Below are 20,071 nucleotides of genomic sequence, written 5' to 3' on the forward strand. Positions count from 1 at the left end.
CAGGTGGCTGGGAAACTGGCCATTGACCCAAGCAAAAGTCAGAGATGGGGGATAATGGATCTGTCAGGGAGGAAGCTTCCGGAAGACACTGCTGTGGGGCCCAGAGGCAGGTTGGTTCTTAACTCAACCCTTGAGTCTCATGAGCGGGATAACCAGCCCATCAATTACGGGTGGCAGGTGAATACAGATGAGGCACTAGCTGGGAAGAAAATTAGGAGCAGTGAGTTCTGAGTGGGCGGTGAGTCAGTCAAAGCCCCGCGCCTTAGCGTCCCCATTTTCCTGCACCATGAGTATTTATAAATGCCCGTGAGGGCAGGGTGGCCAGAGGCGTGCCCTGCTTGTCTTGTGCTGGCTGTGTTTGCCTTACTTGTCTTCTGTGTGTATATTTGTCTCTGGGGCTGGAGGCTGTACGCACTGCGTTCCTCCAGGGACTTGTGTGGCGCGGTGCCGTGGGCTCTGGCAACATACGCCGAGACGCGTGTGCGCGTACCTGGGAGTTTACACGTCTGTGTGTTGGTTGCGAACGTTCCTGGGGGTGTGGCTTGTTGCTTGTTGACAGAGTCTTTGCGTTAAGGCCACTCAGACCCGTCCAGCTCGACCGCGGAGATGATAGTAACACCCGCTCCGTGCGGTTGCCGTATATATTAAACGAGGTCACGAATATAAAAGTGCTGTACACAGTAGCTGGTGCTCAGTAATCAGCCCTTGGTGAGTGGCGGCTGTTGGCTGTGCAGGGAGGCAGGGAGGTGTGAGCACGGGTGAGTAGCCCATCTGCAGGAGGAGTAAGGGCAGGCTTTCCCTCCAATGGAAGAATATGGTCTGTGTGCCTGGAAGGTGGCTGGGGAGGAGAGGAGTTTGTCGTCCTGGACACAGCCCGTGAGTCCTGCAGCGGCCGCTCCATCTGCCCGAAGAGCTGGAGGAATCCAGGGGCCCTTTCTCTGTTGGGTGGGGCTTGGTGGGCGTGGCAGGAAGGAGCCGCAGCCCAGACACCCCCAGGAGAACAGGGCCCACCTCCCGCTTACTGAATGTCCCACGCCCCCTCCCCCCTCCAACTTGTAATGAGGAGATAATGCTATTTCTTATTATTTGCCCAGAATGCCTGTTATTTTCTTTCTTCTAGAATCTAATTTTCTCATGACATTTCTGCCTAATGTAGCAAAACGTGACCTTTGTGAAAGGACATTGCTGGCAGCCTGATCCCGGCCTCGGGCTCCCCAGGAACCCCCTGGCACCCACTGCCAGGCTGGTCCTCCCTCGGAGATGGACAGGGTCCCTCCTTGACCAGCATTACTTCTGTTTCCCTGCTTCTCACTGGGGGGGAGGGGGAGAGGGAGAGGGGGCTGCTTCTGAGGGCTCCGCAAATCGGGAGTTCCTGGCTGCTGACTCTCATGGGGTGCTGCTCAGTTTTAGAACTGGGGGTTCTGTTCAAGGAGGTGCTGGAGTGAGGAGGAGACCTCATGGCAGGCGGGCCTATGTGACCTTGCCTGCCATTGCTAGAGTTGTGCATAGACAGTGAGCCGGGAGAACAGAACAGAAGACTTCTACCTGCATGAAGACTTTACCTTTGCTCACATTTGCTGAAACCTCACAGAGGCTCAGGGTAATGGGGACTCAAGTGTGGTACTGAGACCCAGTGTCCCTGTCCCCGAGGTTTGAGCTCCAGGTGCGAACCCTAGTGTAAAGCCAGCCACTCGCTGGGCATGTGCACCTGATCCCCGCTCCACCCTCCTGAGCAGGAGGTGGGTCAGGAGGCTGCGCCCCAGTGGTGTCCTTAAGTGGCCACCATACAGGCCTTCCTTTATCACACCTTGCCTTCTGATCAGTGGGGCATGGAGGAAGTTTGCAGGCACAAGACAGACTGGGGGTAGGGATTTTGGGAAGCTGAGCATGTGGACAGGTTAAGGTTTAAGAGCTTTTGGTGATGCTCATGCATTACAGCTCTTCCTTCTGCGGGCAGGAAGTGGGGTACGGGGGTGTCTACCCTAGACAGCGCTGTGCAGGCTGGAGGACTCTGTACGGAGAGTGCTGGGCACAGGGGGAGTGGAACAGGAAGCCTGGGGACCTCTGCCTGTGGTCCCCTTCCTTTGTCCACCAGTCTGCTGCACCCGCAGAAAGGGGGCTGCCTTTCTAACCTAGTAACCAGCTGTCACCAAGGGTGCGGCTGCCTCAGATGCGAAGGGGAAGCCCTGTCCTTTAGGTTGTCCTTGTGTGTGCCATCTGTCCCCGTGAAAGCTGTGCGTGCCGTCTGTGATCCCACCAGCCTGGATGTCCCCCATGACCGCCAGACCCAAGTATCCAGCAGGCTAGTTGATTTCTCTCTCTGGATATCTCAAACAGCATTGCAAGGGGAGGCTCCTGATCTGAACCCCAGATAGGACCCTTTTACAGCCTTCCTGGTCTCATTAAATGATCTGGCTGCTTGCCTGGTTGCTGGCATCTTCCTCCCTCCTCTCTCAGACTCAATCCAATAGGAGGTTCTGGTGGCACTCTCCCCACCGCCCCCCCTTCCTCTTGAATCCACCTGCTTCATTATCTCTAATCCCCTTCCTCAGTACTGCAGCAGCCTCCTAATTGGTCTGCCAGCTTCCAGTCTTGGTCTCTCACTTTAAGAAATGGTGATTAGATTATGTCACTTCCCTACTTAAAGCCATCCAGTGCCTTCTCATTGCTCCTTAAAATAAAATCCAAGGTCCTCACCATGGCCAGCAAGGTGGTTGTGGCTGTCCCTTCTCCTCCTTACCCCGGACCACTCTCCCCTACCTCCTTGCCCACCGGCCCTCTCTCTGCCTAGCACCCACTGCCCAGAACACCCCAACGCTGGCACTGGCTCATTCTCGCTCTGGCCTCAGCTCGATGCTGCCCTCTTGGAGGGCAACTCTCTAAGCACCTGCATAAAGGAGCTGTCTCCCTCTCCTACATCGGTGATGACATCACTTTGTACCCTTCCTTCTGTTCATGGCAAACTGCAGTTCTCTTGCTTATTCATTTGTAACTTGAATGTAAGTTTCACAGGGACCTTCTCATTTGTCCACCCTTCATTCCCCCAAGTTGCCGGTACTTGGTTCCTCCCCAAGAATCTGCTGTAGAAATCAGCTAAGTAGAGGTGCGCGTGTAAGCGTATGCACGTGTGTATAAACAAGAGTCTGCGCTTGTGTTTATCACCCGCGGGTTTAATCGACACCAATGCACACATGCTTGTGTGTGTGTGTGGATAGAGTTTGACCTGCATGGCATCCGTACCGCCATCCGATCTCATCAGTGCAGGAGTAGTGTTCCTGCAGGGGGTCACGTTGACTCCAGCCCTGTCTCACTGCTGCCTTGAATGGCTGTTATCACATCAAAAGTTGTTTGTTGAGCCTGGCAACGTGATCACCATGGGCGTGTTTCTTCTAATACTTGAAAGACTAATGGCTACTCCTTTTCCCTGTACATCCTAATGAAAACAATTAAATAGCCATTAGGAGGAGAACAGAAGTGTGAACAAAAGGCTTATGTCTTGATCGTGGATGGACCTCTTTGCTGGGGGAGGGACTGGGTAGAAGAAATTGTAGGTGACCTGCAGGGTTTTTTCCCACTATTGTGAATGTTAAGAATGCTTGTTGGTAAAAGGGGACGTAGTTTCACTTATGCAAGATGAGTAAGTCCTAGAGATGTACAGTACGGCATAGTGGGTCATTAGCGATACTGTATTGTATACCTAAAAATGTGTTAAGAGGTTATATCTTATATTAATGGTTATTCCAAAAATAAAGAGTTGGGGGAGGAAATTTTTTAAGTTGATGGTTAAGTTTATGGCATTGTTTATGGCGACAATTTCATGGGTATACACTTACCTTGAAATTCATCAAAATGTATACATTAAATATGCACAGTTTTTTTTAATGTCCTCGACACCTCAATAATAAAAATGAAGAAGAATGCTTGTTGACTTATGTATCTTGAGAGCTCTGACCCCCTGTGGGAGGGTGGCCTCCAGAAGGTTCCCTGAACCTTTAATTGTGATGAGAGGATGTGGGAAAATGACCAACAATTCTTTTATTTTTGGTTAAACATTTGTAAAATCTCTCCCTTTCCTTTTCTTGAAATCCTTTCCCAACCTGATCTGGGGCCTTGACTCCTGGCAGATACATTGTTAGCAGGGTGGAGCAAGGGAGAAGAACAACAAAGCCAGGCTCCCGTGAAGTAACCAAGCTTCCTACCAAGAGCATTACTTATGCCAGATCTGTCCCTTAATTTCCTCTTTATTTGTCACTCTTGCAGAAACCTGTCGAGTAACCGGCTCACCACACTCTCATGGCAGCTTTTCCAGAGGCTGAGTCTTCGGGAATTGTAAGTTCGGTCTCGAAGGCCATCCAAGTAGTAGAGTGGTGGTAGAGGTTGGGTGGGGAGAAATGTGGGGTGGTGGAGCCACCTAAGGTTGGGCGTGCACTTGAAGGGGCTCCTTGGGTTGGGTGACGCAGAGTGTACCATGTTCAGTGAGAGCAAGGCACCCTCTTTGTTGCTCGATTTTCTGATGCTCTTTCTGGCACATTTCTGAAGAAGACCGGAATCTTATCTCTGAGCAGGACCTAGTTCTGTGATCTGTAGGTAACTAGTAATAATAGTATTTATGTTTATGATACTAAAGAGTACTTCAATTTATAATAAATAACATTCATAATATATGATTTTATAGAGATTATCAGGTGTGCTTTCATTTACATGACTTTAGATTTATCATCATGAAAAAAATAGATTTATCATCATGAGCATTATGGGAGAGAGGTGTTACTATATCTCCAATATAAAATGTATTTCTTCATTTTAAGGTAAGGGTTCTGAGCCCCCAAAAGGCACATGAGACACAGCCAGGATTGCATTGTTAGGGACTGGCCGACCTAGGACTTGAACCCAGGCCTCTGACTTCTGATTGCATGTCCTTCCCATCCTCATAATCTTTTGTCAGCCTATTTGGCTTGTGTTTGGGCATCCTGATGGTGGGGGCTGGGAGGCAAGTCCATATATTTATTCAATCTGCCTTGCGGACTGTTTGGCCTTGCTACCTTCCAAGGCTGATTGATGCACCCCTATCCCCTCCAGCCATTGTGTGCAAACCCTTGTTGGATGGATAAGTGAAAATTCCTGACCACTGCTGGAAACAATAAGTCGTGTTGATGTGTGAGTCATCAGGGTCATCTCTGTGCATGAAGGACAGCATGTTATGTTGAGGGAACAAATCAAGGAATAAATTGGAAAGAAATTGAGGCATGGATGAAATTAGGGAGTCAGGGTTCCAGAGACACTGCTCATGTGTTCCCTTTTACTTAGTGACTCAGATCCAAATTCACTGAATGCAGATTGCTTTACTATCTTTACCAAGAGGCAGTAGCCTTGGATCTCTGCCCATGCTGTTGGCCTTTCAACTTGTCTCCCCTCCACCTGGGAAGACCTGAGTTCACGGATGAGTCAAGATCTTAGTTTTTCCCACCCAGCTGGTCAGAGACGGGACTATTTACATCCAGTGACCCAATAGCGCATTACTCTGTGATGGCCTTGTATACCCTACTTATTCTCATGGACCTGAGTGCCCCTGATTCTTTGAAAGGCCATTCTAGGGCTGGGAAGTACGGAGGTGATCTCAACAGTGTTGGAGAGTTTAGGACAGTACTGCTGTGGGTTGTCTTCCTTTCTTAGGATTTTACCCCTCCCTCTGGGCCACTTCTCTGGTGTGGCCACAGTAGATATAGTGGCCACAGTTCTTTAGCCACATAGGGCTGAGATCCTTAGGTACATCGATTAAAAACTACCCGAGCTTGGAAAAAGGTAAATATATACTTATTTGTTTCTACAACACTGAAAACCTAGACGATGTCACAGACATCACAGACAGCTAAACGTCCGACCATTAGACTTGATGCATTGTATTCATTCCCATCTTTGTAGGTGGAAAAAGCCTTAGCACTAAATGAACAGGACTGCTAAGATCGCTACTAACAACAATTTCTGAGATCTGACTCCATGCCAGGCACTGTGCCAAGCAATCTCTCAAATTATGTACGTTCTTTTATTTAATTCTTGTAATAATTTATCAAGTAGGAATTACTACTATCACTTCACATTCAGGGACACTGAGGTACTTAGCAAGGTTAAGTATCTTGTTTCGGGTTACCCATTAGCCAAGTGGCAGCATATGGACTCAAGGTCTTGACCACTCTGCTTAGCTGTCGCTCACCTTCTTAAAACCTATTTCCCCAATTCAAGGGTCGGGTCTACAATAATTCTCAAAAAGTGCATGATTCTTACATTGCCCTAGATCTGATCAGGGGCTCTGCCATAGAGGAGCTAACTGGGGACTCTCTTTCTTGGGAGTCTCATGTCTGCTTCTCCCGGAATGCCTCCCCCTCCATCTGTAGGCGGCGAGGGACAGCGTCTCTCTGGGGGACCTCTGGGGTCTGCAGTTGGCTGAATTATTGAGAAAACGTTCAGTGCTCCTTCTAAAAAAAATCACTGGACGTGAAATCAATGGTGTGCTGCCCTGGTGACCTGTTTCGTGAAGTTTCAGAAACAGTTGTTCTGTGGATATATATTTAAAGAAAATGTCAGATTTATCTCAGAGGATCATGGGATTCTGCATTCATCTTTGCCCAGGATCGATACACCGGTGAGCTAGATGTGACTTATGGAAGAATGAAGACGTTCCCTCCAGTGTGAGTCAGTGTGTGAGCGCCGCCATGTCCCAGAGTATTTTATTTCTCTCATATTGTTAAATAAGAAAAAAATTATATTGGAAAATAAAGAAGCCCCCCCCGCCCCAAGGAGCACTTGCCCTGGTAGGGGTCTATTTTTTGAGGAAGAATTGAATGTTGAGAGTGGAAAATTTAGCCTTTGGCTGGAGGGGCCTCATGTTGGCTCTTTGCTGTGGCTATGATTAAAATCCAAACAATCCCAGTTCCTGGCAAATGGAAGAGGGGGGTAGTATTTTCTTGTCCGACTTCCTGATTAGTCCACATGGCGCCATCTGCCACGAGCCTTCTAGACTGCCAGGGTCTGCCCAATGGAGCCTGTGGGCTGGGGTGTGGGGATGGGTTGGGTATTTCCGGGAAGAAAGAATCTTGGCCCTGGAGGAGAGAGGCCAGGGGAAGATGGATTTCTGTGCTGTGAATGGCCGGAAGATCACAAAGCCAGAGTGTGAGGCTTTGAGCCACCTTCTGCAGGAATAGAAGGGGCAAGCTAGGGTCTTCAGTGATTTCTCAGCACATTTCATTCTGTTATTGAGGATCTCTGCCTACCCCAACCAGACCCTCCACACTGGAGGATCCTTGATACAAGAACGGATGCTGTTGGGGTTCTCCATTGGAAGGGCTGAGTATCTATGACCTTCTCAATAGTAGAGATGGAGACAAAAGAGCCGTATATTGAGCACCTATTATGAACAAAGTCCTGTCTCATCTTTGGAGCAACCCCCCACGGGAGGTATCATTATAGCCAGTTTTACGAATGAGGGATTGAGGCTTGGCCAAGTTAAACAACTGGTCCAAGATCACAGAGCTTATCAATGGTAATGGGAATTTGTATTATGATAATTAGCATTACCACCATCCAGGTCTGCTGTTTCCAAAGACCAGTGCTCTTTTCTTAAACAACTCAGCAAACTTCTCCCACCCCCCAATACTTGCTGTCTCCTTCTGGAAACCACTCTCATGATGGTGGCTTCCCGAGGGGAATCACTGGGGAAAAAAAAAAAAAAACCCAGACAATTAGCATCTCAGAGCCTTGGCCATGTGCCAGAGGCTTCCCTCACTCATTTCTCACTTCCCTTTGTCAGATGAAGGATAAGGTCTTGGCTGAACACCTGGCCCATTGCCCCTCACCAGTCCAGGCTGTGTTTCTCTTATTGAGAGAACTGGAAGCATCCTTCAGGACTCCCTTTGGAGTACTTAGCACTGTATCAGTGGCATGTGTCTGCAGAAACTTGAGTTGGCATTGCACGGTTGCTCTCAGAGGTTTCTGGTTATATCAAGATGGTTTTTTTTTTTTTTCTCCCCTTATGGAGAAAACTGGAACTGTCTGTCCAGAAATCAGAGCAGGAATCAAAGAGATTGTCTTAGAGATAAAGAATGAATTAGAAAGAAAAAAAGCTTGGGTTCTGAATCCCATGATGCAATTTAGGCAAAGGCAAGAGGCACCAGAGGATATAAACCCACAACGCAGAAACCTTCCAGAAATACCCTAAGGACCATTAGTGTATCTTAAACAGGCTTCTCTTTATACCCTGCACGCACAGAGCAGACATGATTAAAACAGATTGGAATATTTCATTTTCTTAAAGCAAAGTGATAATTACCTCTGGTATAATTTGCAGATTTAATCGACTTGGTAAAATATTAACTTGGTATCAGGGATGGGTTTGGGCTGATCCTGGCACTTTCTTTTCTCCCAGTCTTGGCTATGACCATTTTCCAAGGCTCTCGGAGAAGTCCCTGAACGATCATGTTAATAATAGTGTTACTATAATAATAATTTCTGGTCTCTTTATAGCCCCTTTCAATTCACAAAGTATGTTATCATGTATTATCACTAATCCTCATATTAACTTTGTTCAGGAGGAAGGTCGAGCGCAATTACCCCCATTTTACAGAAGTTAAAGCAGAACCTTGGGGATAATTAACAAAGATAAGTAACAAAGTTACTGGCCATATTAGTTTCCTAGGGTTGCCTTGACAAATCACGACAAATTTGGAGGCTTCAAACCATAGAAAGTGACTCTCTACTCTTCTGGAGGTCAGAAGGCCAAAACTAAGGTGTCACAGGGCTATTCTCCCTTCAAGAGGCTCTCGGGAAGAATCTTTGCTTATCCTTTCTGGCTTCTGGTGGCCCCTGGTGTCTTTGGCTTGGGTCGACCCCCATCTCTGCCTCTGTCTTCACATGGCCGTGTTCCCCATCTCTGTGTCTTTGGCTTCTCCCCTCCTCTTTCTTATAAGGACACCTGTCATTGGATCTAGGCCCCACCCGAAATCCAGAATGGTCTTGTCCCATGATCATCCCATGATCCTTCACTTGATCACATCCACAGAAGACTCTATTTCTAAGTAAGGTCACATGCGCAGGTCTTGGGGGTGAGGACTTGCCCAGATCTTTCGGGGGAGACACAATTCAGTGCACTCGCTTTGCCCAGCATGATCGCTGGCTCCACTCAAACCTTTTGTTTGTGTACTTCTTCTGCCATTGTGTTGTTTTCTCTGGGAGGCCAGCGGCGATCATCCCTTGGACCTCTGGACAGGCTTCCCTGGTTGACCGTAGATCTACACCCTTTCCCCATTTTCTGTGGCTGGCCCCAGGATTGCCATGACAGCACCAGTGCTGTGGATGGGAGAAGGAAGCCAGAGGATGACCGGAGGGGCACCAGTGTTTTCTACATACACCGCCATGGCCTTGGCCCTGTGGTGAGGCGTCTGTGTGTGCCTGGATGGGGCTGAGTTAATCTGCGGGACGCCCCTAGGGCTCTGCGATTAGGCCCCAGGCCATGCTGGGGCAAGGGCTGGGTGTGGGTTAAGCTCTGCCCTGAAGCAGCTGCTGCTGTATTATTTATGGGGCCTCCTGCATTATTAATGGAGCAGGGAAGCCTTACTTCAGGCTCCTCGACACAGTGCCCGGAGCCCTGGCCGAAAGCCCCTCTTCGAGACACCTGACTTGCTGGAAGAACAGGTGGTATCATGTAGACTGAGGGCTGCCCTTCTCTGCTTCTGGCCCACCTTCCTGAACCCTCTCTCATCAGGATGTGAAGGCTACGGTAGGTCTGCTCAGTGGGATGCCCAGGGCACCCCTGTCTTCAGACTCAGTATGCTTTCTGTTGTGTGTGTGCGTCTTGCCATCTAGGAGGAAAGTCCCAAGGGAGAGGGGAAAAGCTAAGGTTTCTGTGCGGTTTTCTGGAGACTGTGGTTTGGAGGAAGGGCCAGGTCTCGTGGGGCATCCCTTCTGTGGGACCAAGTCCTAGGGGAAAACGATGGAAGGAAACAAAAAGCCGTTAATGTGCTTGTGTCTGGCCGTGTCATCCCACCTGATTCCCCCACCAGCCTCAGCACGCTTTGGCGCTGTCAGCCCCGTGGGGGGCCACCGAGAAGTCGGGGGACATAGCTGTGCAGGGTATTGGGCGAGGCAGGACTCAATAAAGAACATGGTCTTGAAGCAGCCCAGCCCAGCCCCTCACTTGCTAATCTGTTCCCCTGAGGTGGATAATTTGTATTTTTACAACTACTTCATAATGAATGACCACATCTTGTCAAGTGAGCGTGTGGGAAAACCCAGGCTGACCTGGTTCAGTTTGCATATATGCAAGCATCTGGACCCTCAGTATCTTTCCAGTAGGGCTGCCCGGCCTCCCCTCGCCGCCCTGTGATGTGAATGCAAGCACAGATCCACGTCCTCAGGCCTTCCTGTCCTCCACACGCTGGGCAGCCTAGTTTGACCTTCTGCTTTTCCTGAGGGAGCCATCAGCTGCCTCCCCCGCTTACTCCGACGGGAGGGTTCAATGGGGTGGTACGCGGAGGGCATTCCGCATGGTGTTGGGTACACGGTAGGTGCAATGCAAATGTCATTCCATTTTTATTTCTTAGCTCTCCCTTTCTCCTGCCTGCTTGTTTTCTCTCCTCTCTGTCCATTGTCTCAGCCACGGCGCCATCTTGCCTTCCTGCCTGGGGCAGACGCCTCCAAGACTTCTGGGCCTCACGCTTCACCTTCCTCCTCTAGGACCTCATCCTGATTCCTCATACACTGAGCCTCTTCCTTTCCATTGGTTCCTTCTCTTCTGTTTTCAGCTAAAGACACATCTCCTCTCCATTGATTTCCTGTCTCCTGGAGCTTAAAACCTCGGTGTCATCCTCCAGTCTTCCCTTCCGCCTCCAACAAAGCCCCAAATACCACCTTGTCTTCTTTACCATGTTGTTCCATCTTTCCTTCCCTCTCCCCTGCTTTTACCAGTCTCCTCTGGACCTTTATTAACGCGGCAGCAGTTCTCAAGTGGGGGTCCAGGGTTCCGTGGGGTCCCCAAGACCCTACTGGGGAGACCACGAGGTAGAATCTGAGGCATTACTTGGCCTTTTCACTCCCATTCCCCCGAAGGTGTGTAGTGGAGTTTTCCAGAGGCTGCTTGACTTGTGATAATGCCGTCACTCTGGTGACGAACGGGACTTTGTGCTGATGTGGTGTTGTGTTTTAAAATTTTCTATTTGAATTCCAAAATGGTAAAGAGAGATAGGTGTAATCTACATACACAAATGCTCTTTGAGGCCCCCAGTAATTTTTAAGCGTAAAAAAGAGTTCTGAGACAAGAAAACCCGACATCAGTGACCTCGAGCCTGCTGGCCTCCACTACCCGTGCGTGAATGAGGGAAGATGCCCCGTCTGGGTGCATGTAGACCCGTGGCAGGCACCTGGTCTGGTCAAGGCGTGCGAGTCAAGGATTTCATCCCCCATTCATCCCCTTGCCTGGGTGCTTTGAGAAATGCACACACTTCATGCACCATACTGTTGGATTACTCTTCTTACAGACCTGTTTCGCTCACATCATTGTGAGCTCCAGGGGCCTCACTGGCTCCCACTGCCCCCTGCACAAATTCCAAGCTTGTTGATGTTTGATGTGGCCGTGAACGTCCTGCACCATCTGGCTTCCGCTCTCCCTTCCAGCTGTATTTCCCAGCGCTCCTCGACATGAACTCTGCCCCGGCGCAGCTTTTCTTTCCTGTTTTCCTATCTCAGCCTCCAGCGTTGCAGTGAACTCTTCCCCTGGTGTCTGCCCAGGAGACGCAGAGCTGGGGGTCGTGCTGAGTCCTCTGCGTCTCTCCTCACACCCAGCAATGCCTTGCATGGGATAGACAGGGTGGAGAGCATGTGGGGTCTGGAGTCTAGCAGGCTGAGGCTTGCAGTCCTGCTTTGTTGCACCCCCAGCCCAGGGACTTTGAGCATGTTACTTAACCCCTCCGAACGCACAAGGAGGGTCCCTCCTCTGGACAGGGACAGTGCTGGCTGTCTCCTAGGGTGGCTGTGGGAAGCAGATGCTCCGTGAAAGCTAGGTCTCTTCTCCTTTTCTGAAAGAGTGCAGGGAAAAGCCAGCATACTTTTAGACCGAGGGGGTATCATGCAAAGGTGTTGGCACCTTCTACCTGTGGTGTCCCACTGGCTGGGACACACTGATTCTTCGTCCAGGGCCTCACTTTTTCCTGAAAGCTGATCAGTTCTGATGCATGCCTAACTACTTTGGAATTCCATCCCTTGTCCAGAATATCCTGGGTCTTAGTGCCCCTCCCGCTGGGCACCAACAGATTTGTCTCTTTTCTGGTCCAGCAAGAGAATCACGTTCCTCCTACTGATCCAGGAATTTAGATTTACTGGGTGCCCTTTACTTGAAGAGTCTTATATCAATGAATGCCATTCATTGTCCCCCTAATGGGTTAAGCCCATTTAGAAGGGCAGGGACTTGCTCTCAGTCACAAGGAAAGTCAGTGGAGAAGGAAGGCCTTGAACTTGATGCTTTCTCTGTCAGATGCTCTTCTTCACCAAATTGAGTGCTCCTAGAGAACAGAGACTCATTCACCTCCGTATCAACAGCACTCAGCTCATAGCCAGACATGGAACAGGTGCTTAGTAAGGATTTTGTTGAATTTATGAAGAATAAACTGGTCCAAGGATGGGCTTTGAGCAGATCTTGGAAATCGCTAAGCACCTACTCTGCAGGGAGAGTAACTCTTTCCTTCCTCCTGCCCTCCCTCCATTCCCTACTTTTATTCATTCAACAGGTATTTATGTTCAGGCTTAGTTATAGATAATGGCGATATAGCCGTGAACCAAACAGGCAATTTCTCTGAGCTCAATGGAGCTTAATTTTTATTTGAGGAGACAGACAATAAACAAGCAAATAAATTTTTAAAGTGATGCTGGGCAGTGACAAATACTTGAGGGAAGAAAATAGTAGGGCGGGGACTGGGCAGCACTAAAGTAGGGGTTGCTGGTAGCTTACTTAGAGCAGTGGTTGGAGATGGCCATATGATTCTTTAAGAAAATGAGATAGCCAATCTAGCAGGTATATTACGGGTAAGAACTGTGCAGGCAGAAGGGACAACAAGTGCAAAGGCCCTGGGGCAGGAGCAGGCTGGTCATGCTAGTGAACTTGACAGACAGCAAGGTCAGTGTGGCTGAAGCAGAGGAAGGGGGTGTGAGGTAGGAGATGAGGTCAGAGAGGTGATGGAGAGCAGTGCAGAGTCTGTAGGTCTTTGACCTTGACGTTCAATGAGGTGGGAAGCCACTGGAGGGTTTTGAGAAGAGGAGCATCTTAAGCTGACGTATTTAAGAGGGTCTCATTAAATTAAATGGAGTGGATTTCTTTCTTTTTTTTTTTAATGAGTGTATGAGTGTAAAAACTAAATGAATTCCTGGACTTAGAAGTATTTTTTTTCATTTATTTCGAGACCTTGCTAAACCCCTTCTCTCCCTAATCCCTGATGAGCAGGTGGGGCTGTCCCTCCCAGCCATGGGAGGGAGCTGGGCCGTATTTGGTTCAGGAGGTCCCTCCCCCCATCTCCTTGCCCACAGGAGATTGGAGCAGAACTTCTTCAACTGCAGCTGTGACATCCGCTGGATGCAACTGTGGCAGGAGCAGGGGGAAGCCAAGCTCAACAGCCAGCACCTCTACTGTATCAATGCCGACGGCTCCCAACTGCCCCTGTTCCGCATGAATATCAGCCAGTGTGGTGAGTGAGCTGTCTGACCCCAGCAGGCTCCAGGGAGAGATCCCTCAGCTCCTGTGCAGGAGCCTGGGAAGCCAGGGCCTTCTGGTCCCCACCCCTGCACACACCCCCGGCCTTGAACTCTGCACTGGGTGCAGATCTGGCTTACTGTTGACCTCCTCGGTCAATCCTGCTCCTCCGTGAGCCTGGAATGAAGACAGGGATTAAGTGGGCCCCTTCTCAATGGACCGGAGTCCTTTCTCTCTGTGAGTTACTTGTCAACCAGATCCGAAGGAGTCTATCTCAAAGCGTGGGCTCTGGACCTTCTGTATCAGGAGCATCTAAGGTACTTGTAGAAAAGCAGATTCCTGGGCCCAATGGACTTAATGAGATCCCAGAATGTCTCAGAATGGGCCTCAGAAATCTGAATTTCTAGCAAACTCCTCACGGGAGTCTGAAGCAGACCAGAGTTTGAGAGCCAGTGCCCAAAGTGGAAGATGCCATTTGACCTCGTTGCTGGAACTACATTCTTTGAGCACCTGCCCCACCCGCACCCACTGCCTGCCTTGTGGGAGAGTCCAGCTGGGCTGAAATTCTGAGCTCTGACATCGGCGGGGAGGTGCTGGGAAGATTCTGGGACTTGGGGGCCTTCAAGAGCTTGATCAAGCAGGTTGTGTTGAGAAGTGCCACCATCGACCCCAGGGACAAAGTTTTGGTCTTAACTGTTGGCTTATCTTTTCACTCATCCTGTCCTCCCTCCCAGACCTTCCTGAGATCAGTGTGAGCCACGTGAACCTGACCGTTCGAGAGGGTGACAACGCTGTCATCACGTGCAATGGCTCTGGATCACCTTTGCCCGATGTAGACTGGATAGTCACTGGACTGCAGTCCATCAACACCCACCAGGTAGGGGCCCTAGGCTCCGGCCCCATCAGGAGGTTGGGGAGCCTTGACCTCTTAGTCTAAATGAGCTGAATCATAACTTGGAAGCAAGAGATGTGAGGAGAAGGAAGAAGAGGGCAAGTCTGAGCATAGTTGGTTCTCATCCAGCTGCAATCTTTTCTAGCCAACCTGAGCTTCAGCATGCTAATAAACTTCTCTGGACCTTAGCTTTCTCATCTGTAAAATGGGTATAACGCTACCATTCACCCCATCAGGTAAATGTGAGGATTTCCTGAGCTCTTGACTGTGGAGAGCCTGGTGCCTGGTCCGTGTGCATGACAGGAGGAAAGGCCTCCTTCGCTTCCTGCACAGCTTTCTTCTTGGTCCCTGAAGGTGTCTGGGAGGTGGGTGAGGAGCCACCTTCTAGAAACTCATTGTTGGTTGTTTTTGTTTTTTTTTAATTGGGGTTTTAGACAAATCTGAACTGGACCAACGTACATGCCATCAACCTGACCCTGGTCAACGTGACAAGCGAGGACAACGGCTTCACCCTGACGTGCATTGCGGAGAACGTGGTGGGCATGAGCAATGCCAGTGTGGCCCTCACCGTGCACTGTGAGTAGCTGCCATCGTGGAGGGGGGCCAGGTAGTGAGGGGGACGGTCGTGCAGGGCCGGTGGGAGCAGGGGCACTAAGAGGGCAGGACCGAGCAAGCCAGTCGTTGGCTGGTAACCCCGGAAAGGGCGTCCCTGTCCCTCAGAAGATGGGGTGCCTCCAACTCATCTCTGTCTTCGGGATACCCCCACGCTGGCCCCGGTCTGCTTTCCCTTCGCCTCCTAGCAGGTCATGGGATGGGGCCCTCCAGTTGTGGTGGATGGAGGAGCCTCTGATCCCCCCCGGTCCTCTCCGAGCTGGATGGGGGAAGAACTGGGAGCCCCGTGCTAGTGTCGGGCGGGCTGCTCTGGGGCGCGAGAGGCTCTGCGTGCTGGGAGTCAGCCGGCTCGTGCCCACCCCTGCAGACCCTCCGCGCGTGGTGAGCCTGGAGGAGCCGGAGCTGCGCCTGGAGCACTGCATTGAGTTCGTAGTGCGTGGCAACCCGCCGCCCACGCTGCACTGGCTGCACAACGGACAGCCGCTGCGGGAGTCCAAGATCACCCACGTGGAGTACTACCAGGAGGGCGAGCTGTCCGAGGGCTGCCTGCTCTTCAACAAGCCCACCCACTACAACAACGGCAACTATACGCTCATTGCCAAAAACCCGCTGGGCACAGCCAACCAGACCATCAATGGCCACTTCCTCAAGGAGCCCTTCCCGGGTGAGGGTCCCGCAGCCTGACGGCGCCGACTCCTTCCAGAAGGGGGCGGGGTGGGCGCGGTAGCCGGCCAGAGAATGAGGCGGGCCTTGACCCCTCGTGCTGGTATCTCGGGCAAACCAAACCCAGCCCGCAGAGTCAGCTCCCGCCAACATTTTGCATAAACCAGAGAAAGGCTCCGTTTTCCACGGCTGTCAGAGTGAAAACCAAGACCCCCTCAGAAACGCGCAGTTGTGCACACAGGGACGTGCCCTGTTCTGGTAGAGGAAGGGCCTGAGATCTGGAGGAGAGAGACAGAATCCTTTTTTTAAAATTTTTATTGTTATGTTAATCACCATACATTACATCATTAGTTCTTGATGTAGTGTTCCATGATTCATTGTTTGTGCATAACACCCAGTGCTCCACGCAGACTGTGCCCTCTTTAATACCCATCACCAGGCTAACCCATCCCCCCACCCTCCTCCCCTCTAGAACCCTCAGTTTGTTTTTCAGAGTCCATCGTCTCTCATGGTTCGGAGAGACAGAATCTTGACCCAGTCCTTTAGTTGTTGCCAAACTCCGGGCACGACAGTTTGCTTTTGTCTGAGCCTCAATTTCGCTCATCTGTGAAATGGGCATGATGACACTTGCTCCTTTAAGACTCGGGACTTCCGGTCTACAAAGCATTCAGGCTTTGACACATAACGATGGTTCGATGACCTTCCGTTCCATTGCAGGGGTCTCTCTAGTTCAACCCCACATGTAACAGACGTGTGAACTGAACCTCCTTCTACTTGCTGGTTGGTAGCAGGGCTTGGCGAGGGGGTAGGCTTCCAGCTCTGAGCTTGCTCTTTTGCTCTGTGGTGTGCTTGTGGGGGAGTATTTGATGCCCTCAGCCTGCGGGGGCGCTAACGTCGAGTGGGCCAGGGGTAGTAACTGAAGGAATGAAAGAGCTTTCTTTGTTTGACTCTTTGGGAGGTGACTATCTCTGTCTGGGCTATAGTATTTCCAATACCTTCCTAAGTTGCAGGAGAAGAAAACCCTCAAAGAGTTTACTGTACGCGGTTGTAGCTTCTCTTGGTGGGTTCAGCAGTTGATGGCAGGGCATTGTTGATGACCTTGGTGATTTCTGCTGGGAACAGGCTGGATGACCTTCAATCTCCAGGACTCAGGGGTTCTAGTGAGATAAATAAAGGGGAGTGAGAAGACCAATCTCACACACACACACACACACACACACACACACACACACACACACACAGAAAGAGGGGCAGCAACAGCACGGTGCCGCATCCACTTATGTGAAGGTGACTTCACAGCCCACACGTACTGGGTAGCAGCTCCAGGAGGCCTTCTTTATCTCAGTGCAAGGAAATTCCAGCTAGAAGCTCCGAGAGGGAAAGCTACATGGGAAGCCAAATTCTTGCCACTGAGGTCCAGGGGAGAATGGTGCTGCGCCATCGCTCAGGAGAGGGTCCAGGAAGTGCTGGTGTTTAAGACCTTGGCGGTCCCCTTTGGTCCGGCATTTCCAGCATCATCACCAGCATGCCCAGTAGAAGGCCTCAGGGCTTTTCCCACTGCGGGCCTCACCCATCTCTGCTCCGGGAGCTGGAAGAGTCCCTGCCACGCCGTGGAAGGAGAAGATTTAGATGCAGAGATTCTTTGCACTGCTGGACCACACAGGCCTTGCCAGCGTGAAGGGCTAGAGAGGTCCCCTAAAGCAATGCTTATTTCCAAAGGGAAACTCCTAGGACCTGGAGAGAGTGGGGAGCCCTGGAATGCTCTGGAGGAAGGGTGACCCACTCTGGGCTCGTCCCCTCAGAGGCTGTCCTGAGAGCAGTTCTCTGTACCCTCCCAGCCATACAGACACCCTTTTTGTCCCCAAGAGAGATAGCAACTCCTTGCCACCTTATCAGCTCCCCTTAGGCCAGTCCTTCTTAAAGAGGGGTCCCCGGACCAGCAGCATCACCATCACCTGGGCATGTGTTAGAACTCAGATTCTCCAGCCCCACCTGGACCTGCTGAGTCAGAAACCCTGTTTGAATAATCAGCTGCCATGCTGTTTGGTGAGCTCTGGCCCCAGGAGGTGGGAGGCAGGAGAGAGTCACCGGGGAGCTCCAAGGGAAACAACACACCTGAGGGCATCTTCCTCAGACCCAGGTGCCCCCCGCCCCGGGCCACCCTGTGAGAAGGTTTGCTTGTTTTATGAACCTAAAGGAATCAGTGGGTGATGAAGAGGCAGCGACAGGGAAATGATGGGCCAGTCGTGTCAAGTGACAAAACGTCTAAAGGTTCGGGAGAGTAAATCATCTGGAGGTTCGGACAGTAAACCTCATCCCTGCTGAGCTCTGGATACAAGGCTGTCTGTGGATTCCCGCTCTTCTCTTTGGCCCTGAGCATGTTGCGACACCGTATTTATCATAGTGACTCCTCTCTCGCTCCCAGGCGAGCAGAGCGTAGAGGTTAAGAATGAGGGTTCTGAAATCAGGCAGATCGAGGTGCAAATCCCATCTGTGATCCAACCAGACGGGTGGGTCTGGGGTTGGCGCGGGGTACGCGGCTGGCACGCAGTGAAGGACCATCTCTACTCTGCCTCTACTTTGCCATCTGTGGAATGGGAGCGAGAACAAAACTCCCTCCCTAAGCTGCCGTGGGGATTTAAGTGAAGTATGCTAAGGGCTTAGCTCTGTGTTGAGAGAGAGAGGAAAGGCGCACCAGCTGTCAGCTATTGCTAGGATTCTTGGGACAGAGGGATTCAATAAATGTAGGAGTTCTAGAAGCAGCATTCTGGGGTCAAGCTCGTCAGTTCTAACAGGCTCCGGGCAATGTCATCTGTAGGCCTATGGAGCCAACTACACTGCCAGGGTTCAGAGTCTCTCTAAATCGCTCATCAGTTTGTCATCTCAGGCAAATTACTCAGCCCTGTGCTTCTACCTCAAAGGCTGTGAAGATTGGTTCACACACAGTGGATTCATCCACCGAAAGTGCTTACGAAAATGCTTGGCACAGAGGAAGCACAGAGTTACTGTTTGTTTTTATTTTTTTAAAAAGCACACCCAAGGGTGACTGAAAGGGGATCTGTTTGGGGGGCAGAACAAGATCTGAAGGGAACGGTCTCCTTTTCTGATTCTTCATGGTCCTGAGACCCCTGGGAGAGATTTGATTAGAATGAATATATTTAATGGAGCAATCTGGAATGAATATATTTAAGGGAGCAATCTGGAAATGTAGAGGCTTCCATCAGTAAGGATTTTCTCCGAGTAGGACGTTAAAATGAAAATGTTCTGGAAAAGTCTCTTTTGGTTGTTGTTATTTGTTTTTTAAATTACACATGCTGTACAAATGTTGGATTTCCTTCTACATTTCCAGAGAAGGGCTAGAATATTCATCATGGCATCCAACCTTGGTGAAGGAGGTCCCTGCAAGGGTTGGTTAGGGAGGTTGGTTCTAGAAGCGTGGAGCTAAATCACTCTTTGGTGTTCTAGGAACTTGGGCTGCCGGAGGGGTCTGGGCATAAGAGTGGGAAGCCATGAGGCATCAGGGATTCATGTGTCAGGAGGGGAGGAACTGGAAAGGCTGGGGGGTGACGGCAGGGTGGGAGGTGGGAGCTAGAAGGTTGTGGTCTGGGAGAGAACGTGAAGTTCCTTAGATGATGATGTGATAGAAGGAGGCATGTTGCCAAGCGGGGTGTGTATGTGTGTGTGTGTGTGTGTGTGTGTGTGTGTGTGTGTGTGTTTGCCTGCACATGTGCAACAAATACCTGAGACTACTTGATGAAATATTTAGGAATACGCGAGCTGCCGTACCTCTTGAATTCTCATTTTGTACTTGGCCAGGAAGCCCAGTTATTTCACAGAGATTTTTACAACAGCAGAAACCAGAATTCCCTCAGGATGCTGGGTACAAACAATGGGATAAATCACTGCCCCAGTGCCCTCAGCCTCGGTCAAGGCTGGTTTCCTTGCCCTAAGGAACTGGTGGAGCTAGAATGTGGTCCCAGGCTTCCGGGGAGGATGGGCGGTGTGAGCTGATGCCTTGGCTCAGCCGCTCCACTGCCTTCTCACACCTAAACCCGGGACATCTGCTCTCAACCGCACATCTCAGGCCACCTCTTCTTCTGGACACAGGCTGCCGCCTCGCTTCTCCCTTCTCTGGACCCTGCTGGCTTTTCCCACAAGGCCCTTGACGAGTTTTGGGA

The 20,071-nt window shown here is 50.6% G+C and overlaps 1 protein-coding gene across 8 annotated transcripts in view; it reads left to right on the forward strand.

Annotated features, from left to right (window-relative positions):
• Positions 1-20,071, forward strand: part of NTRK3 (neurotrophic receptor tyrosine kinase 3) — a 383,244-nt gene that overhangs the window by 119,683 nt on the left and 243,490 nt on the right. For all 8 annotated transcript variants that reach the window (XM_028122166.2, XM_088025201.1, XM_028122167.2 and 5 more), the window contains exons 4-8: positions 4,261-4,329; positions 13,564-13,721; positions 14,461-14,603; positions 15,053-15,194; positions 15,598-15,894. In XM_028122166.2, the coding sequence (XP_027977967.1) occupies positions 4,261-4,329; positions 13,564-13,721; positions 14,461-14,603; positions 15,053-15,194; positions 15,598-15,894 (809 nt within the window). The remainder of the gene's footprint in view (positions 1-4,260; positions 4,330-13,563; positions 13,722-14,460; positions 14,604-15,052; positions 15,195-15,597; positions 15,895-20,071) is intronic.

Source organism: Eumetopias jubatus, unplaced genomic scaffold (genome assembly GCF_037043125.1).
Source record: "Eumetopias jubatus isolate StellerSeaLion01/CBP00866 unplaced genomic scaffold, mEumJub1_p1.0 scaffold_7, whole genome shotgun sequence".
Taxonomy (NCBI): Eukaryota; Metazoa; Chordata; class Mammalia; order Carnivora; family Otariidae; genus Eumetopias; species Eumetopias jubatus.